At 34.6% G+C, this 14,902-nt stretch overlaps 1 protein-coding gene across 5 annotated transcripts; it reads left to right on the plus strand.

Moving 5' to 3' along the window:
* Positions 1-7,064: 7,064 nt before the first annotated feature.
* On the plus strand, positions 7,065-14,787 carry LOC117929610 (sugar transporter ERD6-like 8). Of its 5 annotated transcripts, none has more exons than XM_034849943.1 (21): positions 7,065-7,335; positions 7,432-7,799; positions 9,618-9,719; positions 9,882-10,064; positions 10,523-10,585; positions 10,806-10,895; positions 10,995-11,054; positions 11,142-11,207; positions 11,307-11,372; positions 11,724-11,799; positions 12,025-12,089; positions 12,377-12,469; positions 12,629-12,709; positions 12,802-12,886; positions 12,977-13,020; positions 13,169-13,231; positions 13,332-13,391; positions 13,475-13,528; positions 13,875-13,934; positions 14,024-14,138; positions 14,459-14,787. In XM_034849943.1, the coding sequence occupies exons 3-21, from the start codon at positions 9,666-9,668 to the stop codon at positions 14,572-14,574; spliced, it is 1,494 nt and encodes a 497-aa protein (XP_034705834.1). In that variant the 5' UTR covers positions 7,065-7,335; positions 7,432-7,799; positions 9,618-9,665; the 3' UTR covers positions 14,575-14,787. The 5 variants fall into 5 exon arrangements, with proteins under 5 accessions (XP_034705834.1, XP_034705835.1, XP_034705837.1 ...); XM_034849944.1 differs by having other exon boundaries at positions 7,438-7,799; XM_034849946.1 differs by lacking the exon at positions 9,618-9,719 and having other exon boundaries at positions 7,065-7,799.
* Positions 14,788-14,902: the final 115 nt, after the last annotated feature.

Genomic DNA, 14,902 nt, shown 5'->3' on the forward strand with positions numbered 1-14,902 from the left:
GTTGTTTAAATAATGTCCATAATTTGCCTTAATCAGATGCCCACAACAGAATGCCTGGGAAGATCAGTAGTGACAATGGTACAGAGCTCATCTTGACTTTTTCTTGAAGTTGCAGATTTTAATTTAACCCCACCTAAATATTTTATTACACTGTTGCTTGAATCTTTCTATGTGCCATCGGTCGATCATTCTGGTAATCTAATTTATTCGATTTGGAAAGGTATGAAAATCATGTTTTATTGGCATTGGTGTTGTGATGTGATGTGGCTTAGGTCGGGAGATTTGCATCATGCAAACCTCCTTGGGCTGTCTACATCAAACTTAAAGTTGGGCCGATATAGATCAATAGTAGTTGGAATAAAAAAATTAATCAATGTTGGTTTCTCGGTGCTTAATGGTTTGTTTACTGTTAAATAGCAATGATATGAAGAGATCTTCACTGTGGCCCATGCTAAAGTTCCAAAATGAGCCGAAAACGCAGCAGATTTTCTGCGAGACGGCAGAATCCATAGCTTTAACTAGGAAAGGAAGACGCCGATAATAATAAACAAAGGGGAAAAAAAACCAAAAGTTTTGTTTTTGTTTGTTTTTTTCTTTTTATTTTTTTCCTAACCATTAAAAATTTTCAATATTGTAAACACGTGAAATCGAAAAATCTTTTTCCAACCATTTCAATTTTTCTCTCCAGTTTCCATTAATACAAGATAAAGAAACATAAAAGATTCCAAACATAAATTAATAAAAAAAAAATCATTTGATTTATAGAGAAGAAGAAACACATATAAAGAAGTAGAAGAAGAAAGAGAAAATAAGGTAAACCTGATCGAAGATGTAGAAGGGAGTTTTCAGAACCTAGTTGCAGCAAACAATGACGAATCCTAGATCCAACAATCAAAATGAACATCCAAAACCCTATAAATTAGAAATTGATTTTTTTTTTTTTAAATATCGTGGAAGGTTTAATTGATTTAATTTGGAAGAATTACTTGTTGCAGAGAATTGGATGATGAGTGGGTCTCTAGCTTTGCAAAGAAGATAAGAAGTGGATGATGAATGAATCTCTACCTTTACAAAGAAAATAAACATCGGGTTTGAAGAACAAGATAAGAGGGTAAAATAGTAATTTAGGTTATTTTATATTATCAAATAGGTTTAATGAATCAGAATACCACCTACTTTTAATGAATGCAAATCCGACTCATAAGTTGGATTTGATTTCTGCCGGAATAATTTTTTATTTCATTTCCGCCTTCTTAACATTTATCCAAACATAGGAATAAGGGAGAAAAGGAATGAGATGTCTATTCCCACTTCCTATTCCCGTGTACCAAACACCCCCTAAGTGTGACTCCTTATTTGGAAAAGGTGGTCTACGAAAAAATCGGATCGGGTTCGGGGGTCAGATTACTTATCGGGAAGGTACGGTAAGGACCGTAGCACTCTTCTAAGTCCCTAAAGTTGGGTCTCTACTAATAAAATGAAGCAATCATGGCAATTGATGAGGGAATCAATGAATACTCATAGTGATCATGCACATGTGAGAATCTAAACATGCATACAGAAAATGACCCGAGCGGATATGGAAGTGTACCTGGGTAGTGATCCATAAAGCGCTATCAAGAAGTGAGGTTAGCGCACAATTAAGGAATAATTTCGAGCATGTCATAGAGCAGAATAAAATCAATCATGCATGGCAATTAAATCAAACAAACAATCAATCAATCATAAGGAAATCACATATGTTGGGCCCCCACCAAAGCCCGATTTATATTGCATGAATTAATCCCATAAATTCCATTATTCAGAATTACGGAAAATTCGTTCCTGCTTATTAAAGTCAAGAGGAGCAGAAGATTGTTTGAAAGCCAGAGCGGAATTAAAACTATTCGGGAGAAAATTAGATTTTTGAAATTTAATTGAAAAATTGGAATCTCGAAGATCACTAGAAAATTGGAGTTTTAGAGTTTATTTGGAGATTAGACTTCTAGAGATTGAATGTGAGAATGCGAATTTTTAGAAACTGAATTTGAAAGAGGTTGGAATTTTGAAAACGATTTGAGGGTTCGGGATTTTAAAGAAAGATTAAGTTGCAAAAATTGAGACTTTGGGAGTTGAATTTTGAAAGAGATCAGAATCGTAAGTTATTTGAGAAGTAGAAATTATGAAAGTTGATTTATGGAAATTGGAAATCTCAAAAATCATCTGAATGAGGACTTTTTAGGAATGAACAAATAAAATGGTAATAAAAATAATGATGATAACAAATGAGTAACTGGGTAAATACGGTAATCGGAACATTAGGAACTGAAAATTAAGTTCGGAGATAGGACATTTGGAATTTTAGATAACTAAATTTAGAAATCAGAATTTTGAAGAATTAGACTTTAATGATTGAGATTTTTAAGAGAAATAAATGGCCAAATATGGAATGATGTTATTAATTAATCAAAACGATATTTGGACGGATGAATAGTGAATAGGGATTTTGAAAATTAAGTTTGAAAGTCGGATCTTTGAATAATTGGACTCTAATTATTGGAATTTTTAGAAGAAAGAAATAAGTAAATGTGGAATTTATAACAATGATAACAAAGATGATATTTGAATGAATAAAAGTGAATGGTGGAATTTTTGAGTCTCAAGGTTAAATTTGGAAATCCGGTTTTGAAGAATTGAATTTTAATGATTGAAATAAATAAATAAATAAGTATGGAATAATGATACTAATTAGCAAAAATAATGTTTAAACGAATAAAAAAAAAGAATAGTGGAGTTTTTCTAATTGAGAATTTGAATTAGGGCGTTGGGTTTTAAAGGATATGACTTTGAATAAATAGGTAGGTATGAGATTATAATACTAATTAATGAGAATAATATTTAGGCGAATAAAGATGGATAGTAGTATTTTTGGGATTGAAGGTTTAATTCAGAAATTGGATTTTTGAAGAAATGGACCTTATATAAATAAATAGGTATGGAACAAGAATCCTAATTAACAAAAATGACATTTAGACGAATACTGGAATTTTTTGGGATTGAAAATTGAATTAAGACATGGGGTTTTCGGAAAATTGGACTTGGAATAGATATGGAATAATGATTCTAATTGATGAGGACAAAATTTAAACGAATTGTAGAATTTTTAGGATTGAAAAATTGAATTAAGACGAGATTTTTGAAGAACTAGGTTTTAAATAAATAGATGAATATGAGATAATAATCCTGATTGATAAAAATAAGATTTAAACGAATTACTGAAAAACTAAATTAAGACAGAGGATTTTCGAAAGATTGGACTTTGAATAACTAAATAAACATGGGATAATAATTCTAATTGATGAAGATAAAATTTAGACGAATTGTAGAATTTTTAGGATTGAAAAATTGAATTAAGACAAGAGATTTTTGAAGAACTGGGTTTTAAATAAATAGGTGAATATGAGATAATAATCCTGATTGATAAAAATAAGATTTAAACGAATTACTGAAAACTAAATTAAGACAGGGGATTTTTGAAGGATTAAACTTTGAATAACTAAATAAATGCGGGATGATGATTCGATTTATGAAAATAAGATTTAAACGAATTATTGAAAAATTAAGTTAAGACGTTGGATTTTCGAGGGATTAAACGTTAAATAAGTAAATGAACATAGGATACTAATTCAAATTAAAGAAAGTAACATTTAGACAACTAGTAGAATTTTAGGATTGAAAATTAAATTATGACATTGGATCTTTTGAAAAGATTGGATTTTGGATAAATAAACTAACATAAGATGATAATACTAATTAATGAAAATAATCATTTAAAACGGAATAAAAAGAATAGTGGAATTTTTGGGGGTTTGAAAATTAAGTTAGGACATCGGATTTATGAAGGGTTGGATTTTAAATTAGTAAATAAATATGGGATACTAACTCTAATGGATGATAATGAGATTTGAACTAATCATTAAAGAATTAAATTAAGACACCTGATTTCTTTGAAAGCTTTAGACTTTAAATAGCTAGATAATATGTAATAATAATTCTTGCTTGATGAAAATGAGATTTAAACGGATTATTGAAATATTAGATTAAGATATGGGGTTTTTGATGGATTAGAATTTAAATAGCTAGATGAGTATATGAGATAAATGGTTTTAATGGATGAAAATGAGATGTGAACTAATTATTGAAGAATTAAATTAAGACATATGATTCCTTTGAAAGATTTAGGTTTTAAATAGCTAGACAATGTGGGATAAAAAAATTCGAATGGGTGAAAATGATATTTGGACTAATTATTGAAAAATTAAATTAAGATATGTGATTTTTAAAAGGGTTAGACTTATAGAGATTTTTTGGAATTGAGGTAATCACATGGGCTAGCTCAACATGGGCTTGGGCCATGAGGATGGCTAGCTTGAGGAGCCATGAGGCCCCCCATCAACAAACTTGGGCTGGGCTCCAACCTCAAGTCCACATCCATGCTATGGGCAAGCCCAATGGGCTGACTTGATCACAAACTTGGGCTTGGTGCTCCAACCCAAGCCCAAATCCAAAGCTAACATGGGCGGGCTCAAAAACCCATCTCAAACCCAAGCCCAAAACTTCATCTTCCTCCAGCTTGCTTCTCCACCCGAATATCATCCTTAGAGAGAGACTTCACCACCGGCGGCAAGATGGAGAGAGGAGCCGTGGCGGCGGTTCAGTGGCAACCAGAAGGTGCAGCCATCAAGGTGGCTGGTGCGAGTGCTCGCCTGGCCGGGGTGGGTGGTGGCGGCTGGTGACGTGAGCAAGCACCTCGCCGACGCAGTACACGCAGCGAGAAGGAGCGGGGAGGGGCGGCACGCGTGCATGGAAGGTTGTGAAGCTCTCCAGGCCTCTGACAAACGCGCCTCTGATGAAGATGGCAGGAGTGATGGCAGATATGAGGAGGAAGAGGGTGGAGGCAGCTTGCATGTTTGGACCCCATGCGTGCAGAAGGGCAGCTTTGGGAGTCCTTGTGAAGATGGGTATGACAGTTAGAGGGAGAAAAGGTGATGGGGAAGATGGGTGGGACGAGTGGCGAGGTTTTGGGAAGGTGACCCGAGTTCATGGAGAATGAGAAGCAGGTGGAGGGCATAGCATCAAGGATATTAAGCTGTATGGTTTAATAGGAAGTGGGTATGGAAAAGGTAGTCATGTTTGCATGGATCCCATGCACAAGGGTGGATGAACTCGAGGTGCTGATGTGAACCAAAGCAGAAGAGACGTGCCCATGCGCGGAGAAAGGAAGTTTCTACTCCTTGGAGCTCATACAACTAATGGGATCCAGGAGCAAAAATGGCCATAACAAACGAGAAACTCATGCAAACTAAACAACATGCATATATTGGCAAGATATATGGAGGAAATATAAGCAGCCAAATCAATCAACAAGCCTATAAAATGCATACCTGTGGAAGTATCTCTCCAGCCAAAAGCCCACAAGACTCTAAGTTTTCTTCATGAAAATCCCTCCGCCCCCTTGCTTCTGGCTTCCGGTGCTATCTTCTTGGGCAAGCCATTACCTCACTTTTGCTGTTCATCACCTCAACAGCATGGCCTCCTAACCACCCCCCTTCAGCTGCACGCCTCATGCAGACGGCATCCGGCTCTCAGCTGGGGTCCCCTACCCTCTCTCAAAATGTAATCCAAAGCCAAGAAAAAATCCACTCCCCCCGGGTCCTCTCCACCAAAGGGGGTCTACAATTGGGTAATTATTTTTAATATTTGAGTTGGACTTGAATTAAAGATTTTCAATTTAAATTCAATTTGGATTGGGTTCGGTCAAGGTGTGGATGACTTAAGCCTAACCGAAATCCAATTTAAAATTCTTTATACTACTTATAATGTATATTATACTATATAATAAAATGCTTATTTTATTTTTTTAATAGATTTTTAAGAAAAAAAATATCAACTATAATGATATAGTATACTTTTTCATTTTATAAAAAAAGTAAATAAATTTATTTTTTGTTGTTATTTTTTTTTTTTCTATTTAAATTTCGATATAAATATATAGAAAAAAAAATTTAGAAAAACATTATCGATAAATTTTGAATCATATAATTGATAAATCTAATTAACTCAAATTCAATTCGAGCTTAGAAAAATAATGTTAAGTTAGACTAGTAATTTTCATTTACTCATTTTAACGGCGATGGGTGTCAGAGGAATATTAATGATGAAGTTGTGGTGCTACTAAATAAAATACCCTTAAAAAGAGTTAGTCTATCATGAGATACTCCAAAATCGAGATTAGTCCACCACCAAATATGTTTGGAAAGGGTACCTTGTGATTCATTACCTTTAGGTCAAGCCAAGTATCTTAACTAGGCCACCAATGGTGCCGCTTTGACAAATTGCATTGTCATTTTGACATTTTAGCAAAAAGATTACAAACAGCTTGCAAAACCCTGTGGAAAAATCGATATCTCCAAAATCGAGATTAGTCCACCACCAAATATGTTTGTAGAGGGTACCCTGTGATTCATTACCTTTAGGTCAAGCCAAGTACCTAACTAGGCCACCAATTGTGTCGCCTTGACAAATTGCCTTGTCATTTTGACATTTTAGCAAAAAGATTACAAACAACTTACAAAAACCTGTGAAAAAATCGACATCTTCATAAGAATGACTTCCTCCTTCACATGAAGAGTGATTATAAAAAACAGAAAAAGGGAACCCCTTCTCTTAAAGAAAGACAACCCTTGGCATCACCAAACTCTACATATTCGAGAACTGTAGAAAATTTATTTTCGTATCCGGAAAATGGTGAAATTAAATCTTCCATTCTCCATGGAAATTTTGAGCATCCATAGCAATAATAAAAATTGGCTTCCAAGTTGCATTAGCCATTTACAATATGAATTAATTATCTAAAAATAAATATGAAAATGAGACTAGTAATTTGCTTGATGCTACAATATTTTATTTATAAAACAAATATATAAAAAATTAATTAATTTTTTAAAAAGTAATTTTTTTTCTTTAAATTTTACCGCCATTTTCCATTTCGCTTCCTCTTCTTCCCGTTCCCACACGACGTTGATGCTTTCAAGAAACCCAACATAACAATGCCGGAATCCAGAGATGGGAAACTGTCGAGACCTGAAGAGGTCCGGCATTCTTGGAATTTTAGCTGATGAATCGGATAGGAGCTCCAACTTGTTCGGGTCTCCTTCCCGGCGTGGTGGGGTCGGAAGGGGCCGGAAAAGGCCATGGCCGTGACCGGGCTGTTACGGATCGCCTTCGAATCCTCCGGCTGTGTTGCCATCTTGGGATCCAAGAAGACCTCTCGGTGACATCACACATGTTGTTCGGGTAAAGAACACGCCCTTAAGTGCTTTTCATACCTCTGGTATTTTTCTTTGGGGTGTCTAATCCTGGTGAATCTAATTCCCATGTGGCCATTGAAAGGAGAAGGGCCCGCTTGAAAGAAATTGAGGATGAGCGCATTCCTACTGCAATACCCTAGGAGCAGGATACTTTACCCGCATCTACTGCTCAACTCGACCCTCCAAAGATTCTGCCTGATATCACTGATCAGACTGGTGGAGAATCAGATTTTCTCACACCCCATAAGAAACTCCTTCACTCAATTAACGCGGTTGAGAAAGCAATGAGGAATAATTGGGGAAACTATAGAGAATTCCAATGCAAAGAAGGCCCTGAGAGAAAAAGGGATATGTCAATGGGTTGATTGACTGGGTTTCAGGGAAATGAAGATGGAGACAACAGAACCGATAAGGATCAGAAGAAAATAGAATTGACAACGAGCCTGCCTGGTAAGATTGATTATCATCTGATGATTTCCTTCTTTTTTTTTGGTCAGTTTACTTGTTTGCATGTAGGTTTTAGTTTAGGATCAGTAGGCAATTTTGCTTTCAATGCCCAGAGTTTTTGTGGCCTACGACTTACTAGGCATGCTTGTTTCCTTTTACTGTCACTTTCCGAATATGACAATGTACACAACAGTTGAATCTCAATATCTGATTCTTCACTTCCAAAGGCCATTAGGGTTGTTTATCATTTTAATTACATAGGTTTTCTTAAGTGATTTTGTGCATTTGGATGCTTTGCTGGAGAATCGTTGTTTAAGAACTGCATTGATATAAATAACATGAACTTAAGACCCTGAGAAGCAAGTGTTTATATCAATGCTTTCAAAATTGGATCGGTCATTAAATAACAAAAGTTATAATTGATGTCAGCATGATTTCATAAATATATAATTTATATATTATTGCAAATTTAAATTAATTTTTATGTGTAATATTTAAGTGTGAAAATATATTAAAGACAAAATGATTTCATATTTATTATTATAATAGCTTCCCTTATATAGGAAGGTAACCATCAACATTGAAGCATTCAAGGAACAAACCTCCTTATTGCAACTTTGCTGGCAACTCAAGCACAGGCTTAAGGTCTAACCATCAAGGAGAACAAAGAAGCAAAAAGCCTCTTCAAAGTGTTCAACCTCATTTACTTCTCCTTGATTGACTATTATGCCAATCATGACGATTGACACTACTTTGATAGCAGAGTAGTCGGTTGAAAGGGCTTAGACCATTAGTATGCTTAAGAAAATAATTGAAAAAAAGGACTTGTAAATCGCTTTTATCCTATATAAGAATCCATTTTCTTGGTATGTGGGTGGGAGAAATTATATATATATTTCTTCGATTAATTTGATGTAAATCCTAAAATAAAATTTTCTTTATAATTTTGGGATAATTAAATTAGAAGCTTGAGTCATGTCCATCTAATTCATGGATATTACATGGGGAAATTAGCGTTGATTACTAAGATTGAATAAAACCTTGATAATGATAATTCCAATGATTTAGACCCCGTTTTTTGTTCTAAAACAAATAGGAAAATACATTTGACAACTAGAAAACAGAAAACAATTTTCTGTTCTTAAAAACAAAAAACAAAGTGTTTTTAAGATAATATATTTTAATTGTTTTCACTTGTTTTTTGAGCATTAAAAAAAAAATTTATACAAATATATAAATGATTAAATATAAAACACTACATATAAATTTTTAAAAAATCTTTAAAAAAACGTAGAAAATAAGTTAAAAAACATTTTCAATTTCTCAAATAGACATTTATTTTACATCACAAAACAGTTTTTAAAAACTATCCTAAAAATTTGTTTTTAAAAACTATCCTAAAAATTTGTTTTTAGAGCTGTCATCACAAACAGTTACCAAATAGCACCTTACCTATAGGGCCTTTAACCTTCTTTATATGCTTGGGTTATTTGACTCATGCTTGGTAGGGGTGCAATAGTTGTTGTTTTTGTCTATTTTTTCCTTGGATTAATTTGAGACAATTTTTTTTTTCAAAATAATTTACAATTTGGTGTTGTTTTTACCTTTTTTTTTCCCTTGGATTAATTTGAGACATTTTTTTTTTAAATAATTTACAGTTTTGGGACTACCAAATTGGAAGCTCTAGTCATTTCCATCTCATTCATGCACATGCTATGACTCAGATTCTTCAAAATAAGAATAATGATAATCCCAATGACTCAGCTTTCCTTATTTTTCTTTACCTGCATGCCGTGATCTGACTCATGTTTGGCATTGCAGGAGTGCTTTTGCAGTATAAATATAAGCTTTTCAGAAACTGCATCACATATGTTGAAGAAACCTGGAAAAGCTTTAGGGTGGTGGTCTGTTTCATTTGTTAGCGTAATGGGCTTTAAGGACTCAACTTATTTCAGAGATTTGGTCATGTGGGCCATATTAATGGCTAACCACATGATTTTTCGAATTCTTCCTGATCATTTTCCTTCTTGTTCTTCTTCTTAAATTCATTTATCTGTTCTGTTCAACCTTTCCTATTTCATTAAGTGTAGGGAAGAAAAAATGGCCGCCAAACAAGAAGTTGAGAAGGGTAATGGCAATATAACAGAGCCACTTATTGTGCAAGAGAAGCAAGGAGAAGCACAAATCAAGAGCAACAATGGTGGTCTACGAATGGTTCTTCTTAGTATATTTGTTGCTGTCTGTGGCTCTTTCGAATTTGGGTCATGTGTAAGTATTGAGATCTCTTCCAATGGTGTCCTTGTCTCATTTGGTTTGAACGTGATTTCCTGAGTCAATGAACTTGAAAGAATATGAAAAAGCATTCTACTAGCCATATTCAGAAATCAATAGCCATAATATTATCTGATTTGATGAGACTCATATGAATTGGGGAAGCAGTTGATGTTGTAGGCTGTTTTTTTGTGTTACGAAATGCATATTCCAGAAAATAATTCTAGTGGCTTGTCATTGCAATGATGTTTGCTGCACAAGGAATTATATATTCGGTTGGTGTCAAAATATATGAATCTTTGAACTGCCCGCCTTTCTCTTTGTAACCATTATTTTAATTTTCCTCTTATGAAAAACACTGAATCTATTTATGTACTTTCTTTTCTTGATTTCATTTTCCATTGGCAAAGGTGGGACTTTGTTATTTTAGTGCTTATAAGCTTCTGTCTATGCAGGCAGGATACTCTGCACCTGCCCAGTATGGCATAATGAATGAGCTTGGGCTGTCTTACTCACAGGTCTACTTTTAACTCTTATCTTATTCAAAACTTCATAATTGAGCCTTCATAACATTTTTGGTCATTGTTATATCCAGATAAATTCATACCTCATTATGCATGGTATCATAGTGCATAAGCAACTTAGTCTGCAATGGACCAAAAGCTGAAGTGTTTGTTATCAGTGATAAATTTCACCAATTTGAATATCATGTTTGATGGAAAATTATATCAATTGCAGTACTCAGTTTTTGGATCCATATTGTCCATTGGTGCAATGATCGGTGCCATCTCAAGTGGGTGGATTGCTGATTCCATTGGTCGAAAAGGGGTGAGAATAGAGGATACTTTGTCAAGATTATTCATATTTGGGTATTTATTACTGCACAAACCTTTTCTCACAACTTGATTTCTTTGTGGGTGGAATCAGGCCATGAGAATGTCATCCATGGTCTGTATTGCAGGATGGATCACGGTCTACTTATCTTTTGTAGGTTATGTCCACTTTTCAGTTATAATTTTGATATATTTATGCATACTATTCTGCATGTTTAACCCTCTAGTGGTTTCAATATAGGGATCTGTTTCTCTTGATTCTGGCAGATTTTTACTAGGATATGGTATTGGTATTCTTTCTTATGTGGTATGCTTTGCTGTGCAGCATCTCTTCTTGGATATGTAGTTCTGATAAATATGTAAATTAGTAAACTTTAAACCTTTCTCTCTTTCTCTATATGACCAGATACCAGTGTTCATTGCTGAAATAACACCTAAAAATCATCGAGGAACACTAGCAACAGCAAATCAGGTACAAGAAGCACTGTTTCTCAATGTTTTCAGAAGCAAATTTATTGAAGAATAATTTATAATGATCATATAAATGATTTCAAATTGTATGACTTCAATGTGAATTGTTATTGAATGCAATTAGTCCAGAAATTAAGTGATTGGGCACGTTACCTTAGAAGAAATATATATATATTATTTTTCAAATTCACAATGACTCCAATATTCAGAATCTTCTAAAATTCTCTAAGTAGAAGCATTATTCCTCGAACTTGCTTCTAGAAATAATCTTGATTTGAATAGCTTATAATGGGCATTCGGTTTTTTGTTCATCATCATCAAGCCTTTTATTGGCAATTTACTTGCTTTGCAGCTCTTTATTGTTACTGGGTTGTTCATTGCCTTTGTAGTAGGTGCATTTGTAACATGGAGGACATTGGCGTTAACCGGTATCTTCAAATGCTCTACAATTGTTCTTGTTAAAGAAAGATATATTACAACTATTTGGTTTCGTCAATAACTACAGCTGCTAACCACAGATTATCCAAAATATTGAAGTTCAAATAGGATTATCCATTAGCTTTTGAGATAATGAGAATTAAAAAAAGGGCTTAATGAGAACAAAATAAAAGTTCTCGAACATAAGGTTTACTGGCAACTGGATTAACATGCAGGAATCCTCCCATGCATGGTTCTGCTGGTGGGTCTATTTTTCATTCCAGAGTCCCCTAGATGGCTGGTAAGATCAAGTTGTGAATTTGAATAGAACTTAGAAATTTTTATCTGATTTTGAATAACCTTTTCAACATTTTCAATTAAAAATCTCTATGAATTTGAAAATCTTTTAAATAACCTGCAATATTATGGATCTCCTAAACATTGACAAGTTCTAAAAATGATTTCTAATCCAAATTTTAAATCTTTGGTTAAGAAACTTGAACAAAGTCATTGACATTAGTATAAGTGTTCCATAGGAAGCTATATTGATTTTGGTACTCTGTGTACTGCCCAAATTTTGTGCTGCAGGCAAGGGCTGGCTATGAGAGAGAATTTAAAGCTGAACTACAAAAGCTTAGGGGTGTAGAAGCTGATATTTCTGAAGAAGAGGCTGAAATCCAAGTAAATATGAGGCCTTTTTTCTTTCTTTCTTACTGTGTCCTTTTCCTGATTTTGTTTCTCATGTTTATTTCAGCTCTTTATAACCATAATGCTTAGCAACAAGGGAAATTTTCTCATAGTTAATAAATGTGACTGCTACTTTTTATTTTCTTTTGGCAGGAATATATGGTAACTCATCAGCTCCTCCCTAAAGTTGGCATAATGGTTTTGCTTGATGAACAAAATGTCCGTTCGGTCATTGTAAGCATTGCTCTCCTGTTGACATGATTTGTGGGTGTCATCTTAATTCTTGTGTTCTTATGCTCTCTTTCTCTCTCCCATTCTAAAAATAGGTTGGAGTTGGTTTGATGGTGTTTCAGCAGTTCGGGGGATATAATGGGATTGTCTTCTATGCTGATCAAATCTTTGTATCTGCAGGTAAACACCTATATTGCATAATATTATTCGTATTTGAGCTGTATTGTGAAAATAAAGTTATGCTTACTGTCAATTGATCTATGATCTCAGGAGTCCCTCCTAACCTAGGAGGCATTCTCTATTCTTCTCTACAGGTATCTCTCTCTGTCTCTCTGTCTCTCTGTCTCTAGTTTCAATCTTATTACATGTTAATTTTCTTCCTCAGGTCACATTTACCTCTCTCTCTCTCTCTCTCTCTTTTTCTCTCTCTAGTTTGATTACTATGTTAATTTTCTTTCTCAGGTCATTGTTACTGCATTTGGGGCAAGCTTGATTGACAGACTTGGGAGAAGACCCCTTTTAATGGTAAGCACTGTGAGACCATTCCTTTTTTAAGATTAGTTTTTTGACATACTGCATAAGTCAAGAGAAAGGATATTAAATTAAATCTTGGTTTTCATTTTAGGTTTCTGCATTTGGTTTGCTTCTTGGATGTCTACTAACTGGAATTTCCTTCTTTCTAAAGGTAGCTCTCAAGCTTACATTAAACAATGTTCTCTACTTACATCAAGTCCCTCCAACTACTAACGCATTGAAATTGTTAAGCAGGCCCATCAACTGGCACCCAATTTGGTTCCAATCCTTGCAGTGACCGGCATCATGGTAAGCACATGACATATACTAAAATCTTCTAACCATGAAACCCTGGAAATGTTCATTTTTTCCCAGCATATTGATAAGCTTGTGAATCGTGAAAATGGTACTGATGTTTCAGTTCTGATACAAGTATTTTCTCCTAGGCTGCATTCTGTAAATCCTGGAATTTGTTATACGCTACCCACACAGAAAACCAATCATTTTATTGTAATATTCAACTCTCAACGTAAAGGAAATGGACTTCCTTACTAATACATTCCTCATTCAAGTGTGCGGCACTCTCTTCTTTCCATATTTTATTCATCCTAAAAACTTACATTGCTTTAATTTCTTTACTTTTATGTGGATTCAGGTTCATATAGGCTTCTATTCAGTGGGATTGGGGCCAATTCCTTGGCTTATAATGTCTGAGGTAACCATGAATCTGTGTAGCCTGTCCTTTTTAATAAAAATGAAGTAACTGAGAAAATTCATTCCTAATTTAATCTGCTTCTGATGCAGATCTTCCCACTACATGTAAAGGCAATTGCTGGAAGCCTAGTGACATTGGTGAACTGGTTTGGTGCTTGGGCCGTATCCTACACTTTTAACTTTCTCATGACCTGGAGCTCACATGGTTAGTTCTGTATTTTATTTTCCCCCATATAGCTGTAGAGTCTTAAAATGTATTCACACTAGGAAAAGTTTAGATTTATGTTAAAATCTTTCTTTCTGTTTTCCATGGAGACCAAATTTTGTAAATCTGCCATGACCCATTTCAGCATTTTCCCCACACAGTGGTTCAACACCTCTACTTTTCCAACAAGAGGACAAAAATTTTGTAGGACTTGAGTATACGCCATGGAACCAAATTTAAGATTTTTCTTCTGTATGCTGGTGGAGGGACATTGAACTGTGTTAAACTAATGATGTGCACATGATGATACGATCTTGCAGGTACATTTTTCGGGTATGCTTTTGTTTGTGCAGCAGCTATAGTATTCATAATCATGGTGGTACCTGAAACAAAAGGCCAAACTCTCGAAGAAATTCAAGCTTCCATGAACCGATGATTGCCATGTCATTCAAGCGAGCTATACAGAGAGCAAGATCAGTTGAGTTTTTCGTTTATTCTGTGGTATTGTTCTATCATCAATGCGGTTCAGTGCCCTCATACATCACCATCAATAAATACCTCGTCTCTCTATTTTCCAAGGAAGATTGTGTTTGGATTTCTTGGTTTGTATCTTCCACAGAATCAATGACATTATGAAGTTTGTCGAGCCTTTTGAGGGTACATTGTCACGCTTTCTTGTCTCTTTGTATCATCATGGCCCAGAAAGATATTCAACTCTTTTTAAACAAAGGGAAAATTATATATTCCTCACATGATCTCACTCT

Source organism: Vitis riparia, chromosome 14 (genome assembly GCF_004353265.1).
Source record: "Vitis riparia cultivar Riparia Gloire de Montpellier isolate 1030 chromosome 14, EGFV_Vit.rip_1.0, whole genome shotgun sequence".
In the NCBI taxonomy this organism is placed as follows: Eukaryota; Viridiplantae; Streptophyta; class Magnoliopsida; order Vitales; family Vitaceae; genus Vitis; species Vitis riparia.